This window comes from Ammospiza caudacuta, chromosome 25 (genome assembly GCF_027887145.1).
Source record: "Ammospiza caudacuta isolate bAmmCau1 chromosome 25, bAmmCau1.pri, whole genome shotgun sequence".
In the NCBI taxonomy this organism is placed as follows: Eukaryota; Metazoa; Chordata; class Aves; order Passeriformes; family Passerellidae; genus Ammospiza; species Ammospiza caudacuta.
The window spans coordinates 3,312,056-3,329,271 of NC_080617.1; the positions used below are offsets into that span (position 1 = coordinate 3,312,056).

A 17,216-nucleotide genomic window follows, 5' to 3' on the forward strand; every position below is an offset into this window, starting at 1 on the left:
GTTGTGGGGAGCAGGGATTGGGGTACCAGGCGCTGGGTACTGAGTTCTTGGTGTGGGGTGCTGAGTGTGGGGTGTCAAGTGTGGGATGCAGGTTGTGGCGAGCGGGTTTGGGGTGCTGGGTGCGGAGTCTGGGGATGGAGTGCCAAGACCTGGGTGATGAGTGCTGAGGGTCCTGGGGTTCACAACACTGGGGTTCCTTCTCAGAAGCAGGTGCTGGCCCCATCCTTCCCACAGCCACGCTCTTTGCTCCAGAGATGCAGGGATGTGTGGGCTATGTGTAATGGTGATGATATCTTCACACTGTGCACCCTCAGAATACAGAGTGAGGAGCCAGAGCCCTGGGAATCCTCCTTGCTGAAGCAGAACACACTGCAAGCACAGCAGCACCATGGGGATTCCCTCAACAGCTACTACAATCACTTTAACTCCTCCTGCAAAACTCCTTTCCTCCTCTATGAGCTCCCTGTCCCATCTTCCCACTTCCATTTATGTCACAGGTTGGTATGAGCGTGACTCCCAGAGTGGCATTGGGGTGGGCAGACAGAGAAGTTTCCTTTCCAGGACCTCACCACCCTCACAGGGAAGAATTTCTTCCTAATATCCCATCTATCCCTGCCCTCTGACAGTGGGAAACCATTCCCCTTTCTCTTGTCCCTCCATCCCAAAAATCCCGCTCTAAATTTCCTGGAGCCCCTTCAGGCCCTGGAAGGCCACAATAAGATCACCCTGGAGCCTTCTCTTACTGCATTACACAAATTTCATCCATGGCCCTGCTCCATATTTACCATCATTTTGACCTGGTCTGGATGCTTCTGAAATCAGAAAATTTTTTTTTGTACCAAGCATTTCTTAAAGAAATATTTACACTCTAACTTTATGCACATATACACTGACTTCTTAAGATCTTACAGGGCAGGAGGCTCAGGAGGGATCACATCACTCTCTACAAATCCCCAAGAACAGGTTGTAGTGAGGTGGGTACTGGTCTCTTCTCTTGTGCCTGCAGTGAGAGGACAGGAGGAAATGGCCTTGAGCAGAGACAGTGGAGATTCATGTGAGATATCGGTAAAACCCTTTTGGCATTGGGCTGCTCAGGGAAATGGTGGAGCCACCAATCCTGGAGGTGTTCAAGAGGCAGGATGTGGCACTGGGCGATGTTTTAGTGGTGGAGGGTGTGAAAAATGCCAATCACTTGTTTTTAAAATTTTACAAGTTTAATAGTAATAAAATGGTTATAAAAACAGTAATGCAATTAGAGTAATAATAATTTGGACAAATTGAATTAGGATAATATGAGACAATAGAGACAAAGAGTTATGGACGTCCGAGTACCTTTTTCTGGGCAGCAGGAGCCCGAAAAAGGACCCACATTAACAAAGGATTAACCCTTAAAAACAATAGTCCATTGCATATTCATACACTTCATACATGATGCATAAATTCCATTCAAATACAGGATTCTGTCTGGTCATCGACAGCTTCTTCCTTCTAATTCTAACAGTGCCTTCGAGGTGGGAAGAAGTTAGTTTCTTCTGATAAGAAGGCAATAAATTCTTTTTCTCTGAAAGATTTAAGGATTAGCAGTCCTGTGGCTGCTATCTGGTGCGAGTGCCTCATTCCTTTCTTAAAAAAAAACATCCCACTTACACAGCCCTTATTTTAACTACAAAAGTTACCTTTTAATTACAAGACTACAATTATCATATCATTAAAATGTTAATACAGCACTACTAATCAATACATCAAAATACATATGGTAAATATCTGCCTAGAGCCATATAATAGGCACTTTTCACAAGCTCCAGGTTGCTCGCCCCTCACGCCTCTCCCCTCTCCCCTCACGCCGCCCGCGCTCCCAGCACGCCCCCATTGCGCAGGCGCGGCGGCCGCGCAGGCGCGGGGCGGGCGGGCGCTGTCAGCCGGCGGGGCCCGCGCTCGCTCCGGCCCGGCCATGTCGTACGGGCCGCTGGACCCGCGCGGCCCCGGGGCGCCGCCGCCGCCGCCCCGGGACTTCGGCGGCATCATCCAAACATGCAGCGGCAACGTGCAGCGCATCGCGCAGTACAGTGAGTGCGCGGCCGGGGAGGGATAGGGCGGTCCGGCCCGGCCCGGCAGCGCCCCGGGGCCGGTAGCGTGAGGGCGCGGTGGGAGCCGGGGCGGGCAGGGCACACCCGGGCCGGGCACACACAGCGGGCACCGGGCGCGGTGGTGCCAGCCCGGCTGCAGGGAGGGGTGAGCACTGCGGGCGCTCTCTGTTGCTGTCACCGAGCCTCCCCTTCCCCAAGGCACCGGCTCCGGTGCTGGCATCGGGTGCGCTCCGTGAGGGGCTCCGGGGGCAGCAGGAGCCCCGGTGTCACCGGGTGTGGGAGCAGCTGCTGCCCCAGGGAGCTCGGAACGTGCGGTTCCCCCTCGCAGTGTCCTGCTGCCAGCAGGATGTCCCTAAGGACACGGTGTGGCACTTTGTTGCCATTAGAGAAAGTTACCGTATTGTATGATAATCATAGAAATCTCAGAACTGAGAGCTGAATTGCTGCTCCTTAAAGCCGTCACATCCAGGAGAGTCTTTGATGTAATCCTTCCTAAGGATACAGGCTTTGCTAAAAATGTCATTAATTGTCCAGGTGCCCATGCTAGATCAATTGAACGTGTTGGTTCCTCAGAAAGCTCGTGACTTCTCTGACGATACAAAGCTATTTATGTTACTGAAAATGCTTTGCTCAGTCATGTTCACTTCTCCTTGGTATAGACATTGCTGAATTGTTTCAAAGTTTGCCAAATAGCATGGCTTCTTGAGGTTTTTCCCTTTTTTCCCCCTTTTATTTTTTTCCTTTACACTCCTTCTCTCTTCCTTCCACGGGATTTCTTTGAGCCTCCTGTTCTGAGCAGCTCAGCTTCTCTCTCATGGGACAGGCTTCTGCTGTCTCATGACCTGCAGCCATCCTATCTGCATGCACTGCTATCTCAAGTTAAACAAATAGCCCTACAGTCTTACCGAGGTGGGTGGGAACACACAGAACATCTGACTTAGTGTTACAGTAGTTAACTTTATTACACACTATATAAAAGCTTTCCTTTCAAGCCAGGAGAAGAAGATATATTGAAGCCTTAAGGCTGTCCTCATTTCTTCTCCTATGAGGAAAAGAGCAGGCAAACAGTGTGTACAGCTATTATTCACTTCTTTTGGGAGTCTGTGGAGTGAGCATTTCACACAAAATATACAGAAAACTGGTGGCCTGAGCTGGCAATACTATTGTTTGCTCAGGTGATGTAGCAGACTTGCAGCTGGAGGAGAGATTGAAGTGTTTAAAGAAATCTTAGCTGATAGATAGTGAGTACGTTGAAGGCTCTACAGCCTGAAATAAGGCTTGGAGATGGAAAGCTGTTTTCTGAGGGGCTCTGTGTGTTGGTACATACACACTATCCAAAGAATAAAGATCTCCAGCCTCTTCCTTTCATTTCCTAGACACTTCATTCTCATTTTGTGTAGACTGTGTGTGTTGCTGTTGGCTGAGATAAACTCAGCCAAGCAAACTGCTGAAGCTGGCTCAGGGCAGGACAGGCATTGCCTGGCCTGGAAATGGGGCTGGGCAAGAATCTCCCCATGCAGAGAGAAAAAAGGCACAGAATGTCTGGGCATTATGGCACAAATGCTGTTTGCCAAGTCCTCACAGCCACACACAGAGTGCAGTCCTGGTGCTGTTTGTCACCAGCTTGGCTTTGAATTTTTCTGACCTTCCTGTGTCTGACAGAGCTGTGAAATATGTGCACATTTGCTTGCTGGAAGCCAAGCTCAGTATATGAGGAGTTGCCAACCAATTCCTCATTGTATAACCTAACAGAAATCTGAAATTCTAGGTGAGAATACACTTGGTGGATATAAAAGGTAATTATTGATTAACTCATATTGCAGTCTTGTTGTAATCCATTGGACATCCCTTTAAAATAAGTGGCCATTGCAGGGATCTGATGCTTCTCCAGCAAGACATTTAATGAACTGCAGAGATTCCAGGCTGAAAGCAGAATTTTCACAGGAGGGTGTCTCTGAATTGGAGGAAACTCTTGTTAAAATCATGGCATAATTCAGTTCAATTCAGTTGCCTGTGGAGCTGTTTTAAGGTGATCCTCCTTGGTCTTGCCTCTCACTGCATGATGAGCTAGCTGAGATTTCATGATTGATTTGGGACAATCAATCTTTGTGCTGCTGAGCCCAGCACTTCAGGAATGATAAAATCTGTGCTGCTGCACAATGTAGTGGATCAGCTTCTTGATCTGTCAGAAAAGAATTCCAAGGTAGAGGGATTAGGGAGAGAAAATGTGCTTGCTTTTCAGGCAGGTTAATGGTTTGATGTGAATCATTGTGTAGTTTCGTGATCATGAGTGCCTACACAAAGAAAATAGTGGGAAAACATCAGAGATAAGGGAGAAGGAGGTCTAAAATACCTCTCTGTGATTTCAAACTGTGAGGTGCACATTGCTGTCTGATCTTGAAAGATTGTTTGTGCCAGTATTGTGAAAGCTTTGGGCTGTCATGAGTAGAAAAATTCAGGTCTGGGGCAGGGAGTTTTGAAACTAATAGCAACACTTGGCATTTTCTTTGCATTTTTTTAACAGAGCAGTCATAATTGAAGTAACTTAAAAATAATGCAAAAATGGCTACACAGCATAATGAAATTTTTCTGCAGCAGTGGTAGCCTAAAATGCTGAAATAGCAAAGCTGGTAGAAAGAGCTCTGTTAGTTGGTTTAAAAAGATTGAGGAAAAGGAATGCACTCATCCTCTCAGCAAATGAATTTTTCATCATATTTAGATGGAATTACCTGTGTTTCAGTTGTGGCTGTTGTCCTGTGTCCTGTCTCTGGGCCCATCCTCTTGCCATCCACCCATAAGATACTTGTATATATTTAAAGCAAAGAATATAATTGTTGCCTTACTAGGTTAAGTCAGATACTGAAACAAATTTAGCTTTTAGCTTTCTTTTGGGGGAAGCTAAAAGAATACATTCAAGAAGGAATAAAATGTTTGAACTTGTCTTACTAACTCATCTTGTGATCTCTTTATCTTCAGCTGCTCAAATAAAGAATTTAATGAGCCAGCTGGGAACCAAGCAGGATTCCAGCAAGCTTCAGGAAAATTTGTGAGTATTAAATGAGCAAACATTGATATAGATGTTCTCTCATTTCTGTCTGTGTTCTTAGGCATAGTGGGTTACTTGCTTTGGGAAGATGCTTTATTAGATAAATTTAATACAGTCCTACAAACCCAGAATTACTAACTGCATTAAGTAGTTTACTGGACAAATTAAGGTGTTTTCTGCAGGACTCTGGAGAAGCCATTCAAAACTGCTGGGTAGGGACAGTTCTTCCTATATTGTTCTTCTATATAATTTTTCAATATTTTCTTTTAAAAATAGTAGTACCTCACCACGCATTAGCATTAGCTGCCCTCTGAGGAAGAGTCATAACAGTTTCACACATGATTCAGGAGAAATGAATGCCACACCAGTGTTTGGTGCTCACATGACACCAGTAAGGAAAAACAGGCAGGGAGCCCCATAACTGGAGACAAAGCAGCTGTAGTACAGATGGATTTAGTCAGTATATGGCAGACAAAATGTCACATTGTCATCTCAGAAGAATAATATGCCAGTGGGGGACAAAAAAGACATTTAAACAGCTGTAATTCAAACTGACCCCTGGAGAGACTGTACAGGCCTTCTCTGGGTCTGTGCATCTTTATAAACTCATGGAACATAAATAGCACTTTATGGAAATAATAATTTCTGAGGTCATAAATAAAACTTAAAAGTACATTCTTCCATGTGACAGCGCCTTGAATATCTGAATGCACAATTATCCTGGTTTTTATAATAGCAATTTTTCATAAGTTCATGATTGTAGTGAAAGATACACTGCATTTAAAGGGTGAGATCAGAGTCCAATTGGGAGAGAAAGGGATTTGTTTCCTTGAGCTGCTCAGTTGACTCAATCTCTGTTTAATCAGTAGATTAAAGAATTAATCACTGGTGACCAAACAAATGCCTTCCCACTGAACGTCACTGCATAATCTCTCCTCTTTGGGGTGACAGTGGCTGCACCCCACAAATTGCCAAACCAACTTGCCAAAATGCATGGATGGTGGTTTTAGTTTACATAGACAGCTTATACAATAATGTGGCCTGAATGCCCTGATTTGTGTGTCCTTTGGGCCAAGAAAGTGACTTTCACTTAAGCATCTTGTACCAGTTGAATGCAAAAGAAATTGCTTCTGGTTTTAGTGTTTTTTCTTCCTAGTTTACAGTATAGGATTTATATAATTATATTAGATTCTTCACAACAACAGCTTCATATTGCAATGTTGTTGGAAAACATAAAGGCTTAAGGGAAAGCCTTGCAATTCCTGAAGCTGAATTGTTCCTTCTGATTACTGTTTTTCACTAAAATGGAGAATTTAATATCAGAGTCCCTGTATTTTTATCAAATGTACAATTTAAACAATGGAATTGGTGGTTGTCAAGTGGAGAGTTAGTTACTAATTGGTACCATAAGGAATTCACCCTAAAAGTGGGATTATGTTCTCTGAATAAAGTTGCTTCTCTCTTATGCTATTGGAGAAAAAGATATTTTTTAAGTTACTGAATTAGCAGGGAGCAAAGAAATTATTTTAATCTTATTCTAAAAATGTAGTCCAGAGTCAAGTTGATGTTAAAAAAAAAAGTACATCTCTGATCCTTTAGGTTGAAAAAAACCTCCTGTAAAGCTGTGTGACCCCAGAACCCCTATTTAGTCATCATTCTGGATATTAAATGCTCAGTGGCTGCTTTTTAGGTAGATCTTGTAACTGCTTTTGAATTTCTCTTCCAGACAACAGCTGCAGCACTCTGCAAACCGCCTGGCCAAAGAGACCAATGAATACCTGAAGGAGTTGGGGTCTCTGCCCCTTCCCCTGTCTGCTTCTGAACAGGTGGGCAGGCAGAGCTTTGGACATATTTCTAGATCACTCATTTCATGAAACTGGGTAAATCACAAAGCCTGAACTGCACAGCTGAAGACACAGCAGCTTTTTGCAATGAAGGATGATGGTGAAGTAGAGAAGCTCATTAAGCTGGCTCCGTGTTTCCCAGGAGCAAATAGGTATAAAATTTCCCCACATGAGAATTAGAGGCCCTAAATGTTTGGGGAGAACACCATATGCAATTCTGGTTTTCTGAGTAAATTTCTGAAAAATAATCTTGTTTATAAAATGCCTGGTGTTGCAAGGTAGTGTTTTAGGATAAAAACTCAGAACAAAATGCCTTTCAGTATGAAATGTGAGCATGCCAGAAAGCTTTCCCTTTGCATGGGATTTATTAGTGATGGAGGGGGAGAAGCTGACTCACTGTGCTTATATTTGAGTAAAGCAAAACATGATGAGCAAAGATTATGATTTTCTCTTATCAAATAGTAGTTCCTGCTCTCTGTGGGAAAGGGAAGGGACAGTTCTCTGCTGCCAGTGTCAATTCACCACTGCCTGCTTTTGGGATGATCTGGACAACAACCAGCAGATGATGTCCTGGTCTAATTCTGTGTTGAAGGTTTATGTGCCAGTTGGAAGCATGGCTGTGCTTTGCTGGATTGTTCAGCAAATATTTTTCAGTTAATCTTCTGTGATGAACAAAATCCTGTCATGTGCATCTCACTGAATGCAGCCCAGGGAAAATTCAGTCAAAATCTGCAGAAGCTGGAATCAGCATGCTGAGGATCTGCTCTGCAAGAAGGGTTGTTGCTTCCAGAGGGTTCAGATGGAAGCCTCAGTATATTATGAGGCTGCTAAGCGGCTTGTTATAGAAAAAATATAATTGAAAATTGGGTTTTTTTTCCTTGAAATGATTGTTGAATTGGTACAAGCTCATTGCAGGATTGCAGTCCTGGAAATCCCACAATTTGAGCCAGCTGTTGCAAATCTCTCAATCAGAAAACATAAAAACTGACCTAATGTTGTCCTTGGGACAAGCTTTTCCACAACTTCTTATTTATCATTTGCTGGAATGTCACAGCACTCAAAGGAGAAGTCATGTGGAAGCTAAATAAATTGACATTGTAAAATGAGGATGAAAAGGATTATTGCAACTAATGTATTTGGAAAAAAGATAAAGTGAAATGGTTATCAGGACTAAGGATGTTATCTGATCTAAAAACAACTTAAAAATAATGTAAAATTGAAAATTTTGTACTGTGTGTGGCATGATTGGGAGAGACAGCTTAGGAGACTGGGACAGTGGGTGTTATAATTAGTTCTGGAAGTGTGGGGCTTCCTGTTTTTGTGATTTAGGTGGGAATTTGTGTGTATTCTGTTAAGTACTGTGAGGTTTGCTAAGTGAAGGAATGGAGGGAAAATGCATTGTAGGTAACTGAAAGATATGTAGTTAAATATGGTGAAGTATTGGAATGTAATTAGAATAAAAGTAATGATGTACTCAGATTTTAGAACTAGATTGAAATTGGAGAGCCTTGTTGCACAAAGCTGTCCTGCACTTGGCAAGGCATTGGTGTAAGGAATTAAAACATGGTTTTTGTTCTGACAACTGGCAAGGCAAGGCATGGAGCATTGGTGTAAGGAATTAAAACATGGTGGGTGTAAGGAATTAAAATATGGTGGGCTTTTTGTTCTGACCACAGGCACCAAAAAAATCACTGAATACCAGTTCATTGTTATTGTTGTTATGATGATTTTTTAAAGAGTCTGACAGTCACTTTATGATAACTGAAAGGTCTGTAGTGAAATGTGGTGAATTACTGGAATGTATTTAGAATAAAAGTAATGGTGTACTCAGACTTTGGAACTAGAGGGAAATTGGAGAGCCTTGTTGTGCAAAGCTGTCCTGCAGTTGGCAAAGCATTGGTGTAAGGAATTAAAACATGGTGGATGTAAGGAATTAAAACACGGGTTTTGTTCTGACCACTGACACCAAAAGGTCACTGAATGCAGTTCATTGTTGCTGTTGGTTTTTTAAGAGTCTGGCAGTCACTTTGTCTGAATGGGAATGTCTGAACTCTTGTTTGTGTTTTGACTCCTCAGCGCCAGCAGAGGCTTCAGAAGGAACGATTAATGAATGACTTCTCCACAGCCTTAAACAATTTCCAGGCAGTACAGAGGCGAGTGTCAGAGAAGGAAAAAGAGACTGTAGCAAGGGCAAGAGCTGGCTCCCGTATTTCTGTGAGTATTGATGGGAATTTTGCAGTGATAAACTGAACTGTGAGTCTTCTGAGAGATCTTGTACTTGCCTTCCAACCTCATACCTGTTTGCTGGCACCTTACTGAGTGAAGCTCAGGCCTTGGTGCAGTAGTTTTCCATTCCAGATGTTGGAAGTAATTTCTTGTTTCAGTGTGCTCCAGTGGCAATGTAGAGGAGGGAAGGAATCCTGGTAAGTTGCAAATGTTGCAGAAGATGAGATGAGGAGTCAAAGCAAAGTATTGCAGGCTGCTCTTCACTTCATATCAGCCCTATGCTATGAAATTTAAGACTTCAGAATGAAGCTTACCATACCTTAAATTATATCCCAAATCTCACACTGTGTTGCTTTATATTCTTATCATTTCTGTCCTGCTAATATCTCCAGTGTATGTTCACTGTTATGTTTTGACAAACCCCTGTGGCTCCTAAGAATTCATAATAAAATGGCCAATGAAAGCTTTTATCTCCTCTTGCCTCAGGGCTTTCTGCTAGGTATGCATTCTGAATTTCTGCAAGGGAACACATTTATCCATTGAATTAAATTATGCTCTTTAATTTTTGCTTCCTAATTTCTGCAAGGGAACACATTTATCCATTGAATTATGCTCTTAAATTTTGGTTCCTAACTTCTACAAGGGAACACATTTATCCATTGAATTATGCTCTTAAATTTTTGCTTCCTAATTTCTGCAAGGGAACACATTTATCCATTGAATTATGCTCTTTAATTTTTGCTTCCTAATTTCTGCAAGGGAACACATTTATCCATTGAATTATGCTCTTAAATTTTTGCTTCCTAATTTCTGCAAGGGAACACATTTATCCATTGAATTATGCTCTTAAATTTTTGCTTCATGTTGGGGAAGGAGGTTACAAACATTGACAGCTGATCCAAGAACATGGACTGGCTGCTTTTGATCATTCAGTTGCCTCTGATTTGCAATCTGAATCTAAAAATTAAATCTAAAGATGAAACTAAAATTAATCTTACATAACCTGAGTTAAATCTGAGGGCTGCAGTGACAGTGGCATTCTCCAAGAACTCTCTGGACAGGATGTGCCTTGGACTTGAAGATACTGCTGGTGATTTTGTGCATGGTCCTGGTGGTGTGACAGTGGTGACTCATTTGTCTCTTCCAGGCTGATGAGCGGTTCAGAGAAGAGCAGCTCGTTTCCTTTGATAGGTAATAACTTCTTGTACTCTCGAGGTTTTCACTGCACCTAACTAAAGTTTTTATGGTGTGATATATTATTGTAACTTGGGCCAGGCTCTGCTGGCTGAATGCAAAGCAAAAAGAATTGAAAAGCAACTCTTACAGCACATTTACCATGTAAAATCTGCATATGACAGTATTTTACCCTCCTGAAGTACAGATTGTGTGATTGCTACCCTGAGGGGAACAGTAGTGCCCTTGGGATGTGGCAGCTGGAGCTCCTGGAGTTCTGGCCTGTAAACACAAGATTACCAGACAGGATTTCACTCACTCTCTTTCCACAGAGAGCTGCATATTTATATCATGGGTTTGGATGTTCTCTAGCAGCCCAGTTGGAGCTACAGCAGAATAGCAGATGAGGCTGCCTAAAATTCAGAAGTCCTGGGCATTGTGCACTGGCAAACTAATCCTGGAATGTGCACAAGACAGCATTGCTGTCACCTGTCAGACAGCTGTACTGCTTCTGCAGTGACAGTGTGCCTGTGATGGCTTTGTAAATGTTACATCAGTTCTGCATGTGGTAAAGAGAGCCTGAGCCCCTCCAGAAGTATCTGTGATTAATCTCTCAACTGGGCTGAAATCTGTTGGCCCTGTCTGTGTAAATCCTTTCTTGCTTACCTGTCTCATCCTCCCTCTGCAAAGTGCCCTTCATCTGCTTGGTGTGTGTCCCTTCCTTAGCCCTGGGCTTTCCCTCTGAGCCAGGGCTGAAACCCCAGGTGTTCATTATGCAGGTGCTGGGGTGGCTTTGAAGGCCTTAAAAAGGCCCCCTAAGTGGGACCCAGAGATAAGAGATGATGGCACACAGCAGCTGTTCCACAGTAAAGCTGTTCTTGTGTGCCATGTGTCAGAAACTTCTGCTTTTGAGATCTGCAAACCCTATGGTCATCTCAGAGCTGAAGTACTGGAATGGCCAGCTGTGTCTGACCTATTCATGGAGTTTATTTTCATTTCTTTAGGCACTTTTAAGACTTTAAAACTTACTGTTTAGTGTTGTAGCAAACACTGGACTGATAGAATGTTTTCTGGCACACTTCTCTATTGAAAAGATGGAGATGTTGCCCTGGAAGAACATTCTAAGCTGAACATAGAGGTGGCTTTGTATTATAGATGCTGGCTCCACTCTAATTGATGTAACTTCTGCAGCAGTTGTGAAGAACCAGCTCATCAGGAGAGAGGTAGACTGGGATGCAGAGTTACTTGAGTTTTAATATCTCTTGTGGTGTGTAATTTAATTCAAAGTTCCTACTAGACTAATGAATTAAAATACTAAAACACTTTAGTCTTATCTCCAAATGCCAGATAGGCAAGAGTCCTTGAATCCAGATGCTTTTCAGGTGTTCTTCTGTTCTGTTAATGTGCTTGCAGGCTGCTCTCTATCAGAACTTTCACCCTGATTTCTCCCTTTTGGAGAGATGGTAAGAAGCAGGGAAGGTACAAGTATTTTTTTAAAAAAGCAGAACTTAAATAGGCAATTTCTTCTAAAATGCTGTAGGTAACTGTTATTTTCTAGAACAGAGTGTGCTATGCATGGAACTGCTTTCCAGTGCCTTCACACTGCCTGATCTGTCCCTTTTTTCAATTGCTCCAGTTTGTGACTGTTATCACAAATTAGTCCTGTCCTTGTACACAGTGACAGGGCCAAGAACCTGGGGCTGTTCTGTAGAAAACTCTTCAACTTGAACTCGTTTTGCCATAAAATGCAGCATGGAAGTACCTGTGCTCAGAGAGACACTGACTTTCCCTCTCTTTGCAGTGGTGAAGATTGGAATCAGATGCAGTCTCAGGAAGATGATGTGGCAATAACTGAACAGGACCTTGAACTCATTAAAGAACGAGAAACTGCAATCAGGCAATTAGAGGTGACCAGTCAGTCCTGCACAGTTAACAGCACTGGGAGATAAATTAAACGATAATTAATGGGATGGGCTGAGGAGAGCTGATGGTGGAGGAATAGAGTTCTTCCTAGAGAGGATTGATGCCAAGATAATCTGAAGGAGTTTTATTTTCCCTTAGTGTTGACTCCATCAGATATGGCAGGAGCAACTCATGTCACAGTGTTCATGCTGTGCTAATTGTTGGTGTGACAAAACAAATATTCAGTAGCTGGAGCATTGTAGGCTCCCATGTTAATCCCAACTTGCACAGGTGGTGACATCAAATCAGTGAATGCTGGTGCCTATTCTGACCCTTTGAGTGATGGTCAGAAGAGGTACTAAGAGTGAGGATTAGAAAATATTGTACCCAGTGTTCATTGTAACTTGTGAAACTGTTGTCTCCAGGCAGACATTTTGGATGTCAATCAGATATTTAAGGATTTAGCCATGATGATTCATGACCAAGGAGATATGATTGGTAAGTGCATTTGGATAATAAATTTTTTTCTTGATTCAGTTACATGGATTAAATTTTTCAGTATTTTGCAGTAAAAGTATTGTATTTCTGGCTGTAATTTTGAAACACTGAAGCTCTGAAATATTTTGCAATGAATTCCCCCTTTTTTTTCCATAGATAGCATAGAGGCAAATGTGGAAAGTGCAGAAGTCCATGTGGAAAGAGCCAGTGAGCAGTTACAGAGAGCTGCCTATTATCAGGTAAATTCTGTGTGCTTGCTTGATTGTCAGTGTATGGTTGAGCACTAATGAAACAGGCAGAGCAAGACACTGAGGACTGCAGCACACCAGACTAGTTATTAAAACCAGCTCATGCAAGCTGGCACTGATTCAAAATTGCCTGCAAGGAGTACATAAAGCACTTGAGCCAAAAACATGGTATTGAAATTGGTATTGAAATCCACATTCTACTTGAGAGTAAAAGAGTAGAAATAGAGTCTGGCCATTCCCACTCTGCAAGCCTAAGTGTTTACCTGTCTTTGTTGTTGTTAGGAGTTAGTAGAAAAACAAGAACAAATTCTGATATTGTATCTAACTTGTAAATATATTAGCCAGGACTCTGGCATACAAAAATCTATGCCCAGATTTGGGTAACTTCTGGTGACCAGAATTTGCAACACTCCTGTCCAGCTGCTGAGTTTCTGTCCCATAGTCTGTTCTCCCTGTCCCAATCCCAGATAAAATCTCTTGCAGTGGCTCTCATTGCTGAATGGTAGCCAGTGTTCTCTGTAGGTTCCTTTCTGTAGGTTCCAGTGTTTTCTGTAGGTTCCTTTCACCATCCTTATCCCTTTAGATCCACCTTCTGTGAAGAGGTAAGGGCTCTGCTTTAGTCAGTCCCATTACTGCTGAGACTTACAAGAAAATATTGGACTCTTCCAAGCTGTTAAGTGGGAGCTACTGGAGGGCAATAAAACTCCAATGCTGTTGAGTTCAAGGCTGGGAATGTTGGTTTTACCATCTGGCAGCATGTAGTAGAATTCTCTCTCTCCATGGCTCCCTTGCCAAAGTTCTGAGGTATTTATAAATCTAAGTTTGGGAGCTGTTGGACATGTTTTGCATGTGGGTTTTTTTCTGGATGGAGAAAGAAGTGGTTATATATAGCTACCCTCAAATCCTTAGATGCCAAGTTAAAAATATTTGGTGTAAATGGATGGACTATAGTTTCCTGTGATGAATAAAGTGAGGAAAGCTGTGAAATCCAAGTTTATTAACTACACATGAAATCATTTAAACTGTAGAAATGCAACAAGTGGCCAAGGGGAGATTGTATGTGAGAACTGCTTAGGAGTTTGATTAGGAAAAAATCTAAATAGTTAGAAAGATTTGGCCTTCTCTGAGGCTTGTATTTTCCTTAAGAGAAGCAAAACCTGTCACATTTTGACTTAACTGCATCTCTTAGACCACTGCACTCCTAAAATTAAAAACATTCACCTGTAGAATCGTGGAGTTTAAGGAACATGTAAAAGTATTCAGACTGCACTGGTTGCTGCTCTCAAATAACTGTGGGGGTACCAAGTGCTCCTGTTGACCCAAGTCAGTAACATGAATGGTAGCCTTGCTTTTTCCTCAAGTGTTCCTGGTGTCAGTGGCTTCTTTTCTCTTCTCTTATTAGAAGAAATCCCGTAAGAAGATCTGTATCCTGATTCTTGGCCTTGCTGTGGTCTGTATAATCATAGGACTCCTTATCTGGAAGACAACATGAAATCTTCCCATGGGACCCAGTGTCACAGCTGAGGTTTTTTCTGTCAGAGCAAACAGGCTGACTTAGTCTCGGAGATGAATTGACCACCCTGAGAGAGCACAAGTTGGAACTGCTTCTAATAATAGATATTAGCAACTAATGTGCAGATAACTAGTATATGGAATTAGTGAACCATGGAGACAGTATTTATCAGTTTATATACAGATTATATTGTTTTATGTAACTAAAATCTCGTGGTTTTGCTTTCTGTAATGTGTTCTTCCCTGTCCCAGCTGTATGCTGAAGTGTGATCAATAATTGGAGATGTCTTGTTTTTGACAAAGTCACACAAGTTCAACTTTTTGTGTGTGTAGGTAACTTTGTTGGACTGGAATGAGAATGGCATTCAAAGACAGCCCACCACCAAGTCACATTATGTAAATCCAGCAGTTTCTAAAGTCTCCAGTATCTGCCCCGTGGTTTTATTGTCTCCAAGTGGCTGTGGTTCTAGATTCTCTTGAAGAAAAGGATGTTGTCACAGATTTGAGAGGCAAGGAGGGTATGTGTGGATGATGATTTGAACCTCTACATGCTGGTCAGTTTAGCCTTGAGACTCTAACAGTGTAGTTTCATTTTTTGGGGTGTGGTTGGGGTTGTTTTTTTCACAAAATGCATCACTTGAGGACAGAATGTTCTTTGACTTAGAATCTAACAGTGCAATCTCCTTAGACAAACTAGCTGGTTGCTTGCTAGTGGACAAATAAATCTCTTCCAATGCTGACTCAAGCACTAAATATAAAAGGTTTAGCTGCTCACTCCCAACTTTTCAGAAGCTTCCAGGGGGAAAAACACTTAAAAATGAGGAAGTGGGCACCTAAGTTTACAAGCTAGTAAGATTAGTGAAGAGTTTTAGCAGAAATCTTGATTCTGAAGTGCTCTTGAAGCTCACTTGTGGTGTTCTAGTAAATATTATGTGTGGCTTGTGAACATTTGGTATTTTCAATTCTTTATGAAATAGAAAGTGCAGAAACTGGCTGAGTGAAGTGCTGGGATTTTCAGGCTGGGGATGTGTGTGCACATGACAAGGATTGCTGGTTCCAGCTCACAGGGTTGGGCAGAACAAGCAGGCACTCCCCACTCCAATGCAGCTCTGAACTGACATGCACTGAGGGAACAGTAATCTGTCCAAAGCCCAGTGGGGGTGGGAAATGCAGCATACTGACCCATTTTGTATTTAATCCTTCTTCCATGTCTCGTCTGTAATAAAGTAAACGTGAAAGCTGGGAAGGGAGTTCTCCCCATTGCACAGTGGTTTGCACTATTGCGCCGCCATTCCATCCAATAATCATCAATAAACACTTTTAAAAGCCTCTCTCTGAGCTCATTTCTCTTGCAAAGGTGTGTTTGCAGTTCCCTCTCTTGTAGCCATGATATTTTATGAAAAATGCTTTGCTAGGATTAGTCTCATGTGGTTGTTTTTAATTAATGGCCAATCACAGCCCAGCTGTCTTGGACTCTGGTCAGTCACAAAATTTTATCATTCCATTCCTTTCTTTCCTTGCTAGCCTTCTGATGAAATCCTTTCTTCTATTCTTTTAGTCTAGTTTTAATATATCATTTAATATAGTATATATCATAAAATAATAAATCAGCCTTCTGAAACATGGAGTCAAGATTCTCATCTCTTCCCATGTCAGGACTGCCTGCAAATTCCCACACCAAGTGGAGTAGAGGAGTTTATATCAGCAAATAGTGTTTCCTGCAGTTTTAGTTCTGTACTCCCTGATTTTTCAGAATGAAACTCCCTGAAAACACAAAATCCATTTCACAAGGACACACACAATAGTTCTGTGCAGAGTCCTGTACAATAGCTGATCCCAGAAAAATGAATCTCATACCACAGAGCAGCATTGGGGCAGCTCTCACTATTTGTCTTTTGCTAGAACTTAGAGCTGTTGGTGAGCCTGTATGATAAAATCTGACTTGAAAGCAAGGGAACTCTGTGTCCTGCTCCTTTTTTAAAGTTTTCCTAGGAAATGGCAGGAGCTATTGATTTGTGCATGCCTGCTGCCAGGTGTCACATTGCCATTTAAGAACAGAAGCGCTTAGTTTTGTTTGTTTGTTTAGGTCACCAGACCTAAACAGGGGCATTATTTGTAGGCTCCATCCTTCTTCTTGCCTGTTTTATTCCTCTAGAAACTGGAATTGAGGGTACAGGGAGCTGAGCTCAGGGTTTCTGTAACTTCTTGACTCCTTTCTCCTCTCTGCACATCATGGTTCATGGCAGTAGAACTGGTGGTTTTAACACTCTTGATTAATGAAACTCCCATGGCTGTTGCTGCAGTGTCCTGGTGTCACTATGAGACACTTCAACATTTATAGGTTTCTAAAAGTGACAGTGGATTGGAGGGTGACAGTGCCACCTCTCCAATGACACTGGGCAAACCAACAGCCCATCAGATTTCTCCTCCTCCAGAAAAGAATGCAAAACAACGAGTTATTCACAGAAAGTGTGGGAGAAAGTTCGTTACAAGAATGTCAACATCAAAAGGCTTAGAAAATCTTAAAAAATCAGGGTGACACATCCTGGCTCTCGGATGCGTGTCCAACCCCCTCCGGGAGTTTCTGGAAGCGTTCTGGGGAGCGAGCGTGCCGTGAGAGCCGGGAAGGGAGCGCTCTGTGCAGGCCGGGCACAGCCCTGGGCACAGCCCCGGGCAGCTG

General features: G+C 42.4%; 1 protein-coding gene across 1 annotated transcript; it reads left to right on the forward strand.

Moving 5' to 3' along the window:
- Positions 1-1,908: 1,908 nt before the first annotated feature.
- STX12 (syntaxin 12) lies at positions 1,909-15,879 on the forward strand. Its single transcript, XM_058819691.1, has 9 exons — positions 1,909-2,066; positions 5,064-5,133; positions 6,860-6,959; positions 9,054-9,191; positions 10,351-10,394; positions 12,178-12,283; positions 12,704-12,776; positions 12,933-13,015; positions 14,427-15,879. The coding sequence occupies exons 1-9, from the start codon at positions 1,952-1,954 to the stop codon at positions 14,514-14,516; spliced, it is 819 nt and encodes a 272-aa protein (XP_058675674.1). The 5' UTR covers positions 1,909-1,951; the 3' UTR covers positions 14,517-15,879.
- The last annotated feature ends 1,337 nt before the right edge of the window (positions 15,880-17,216 follow it).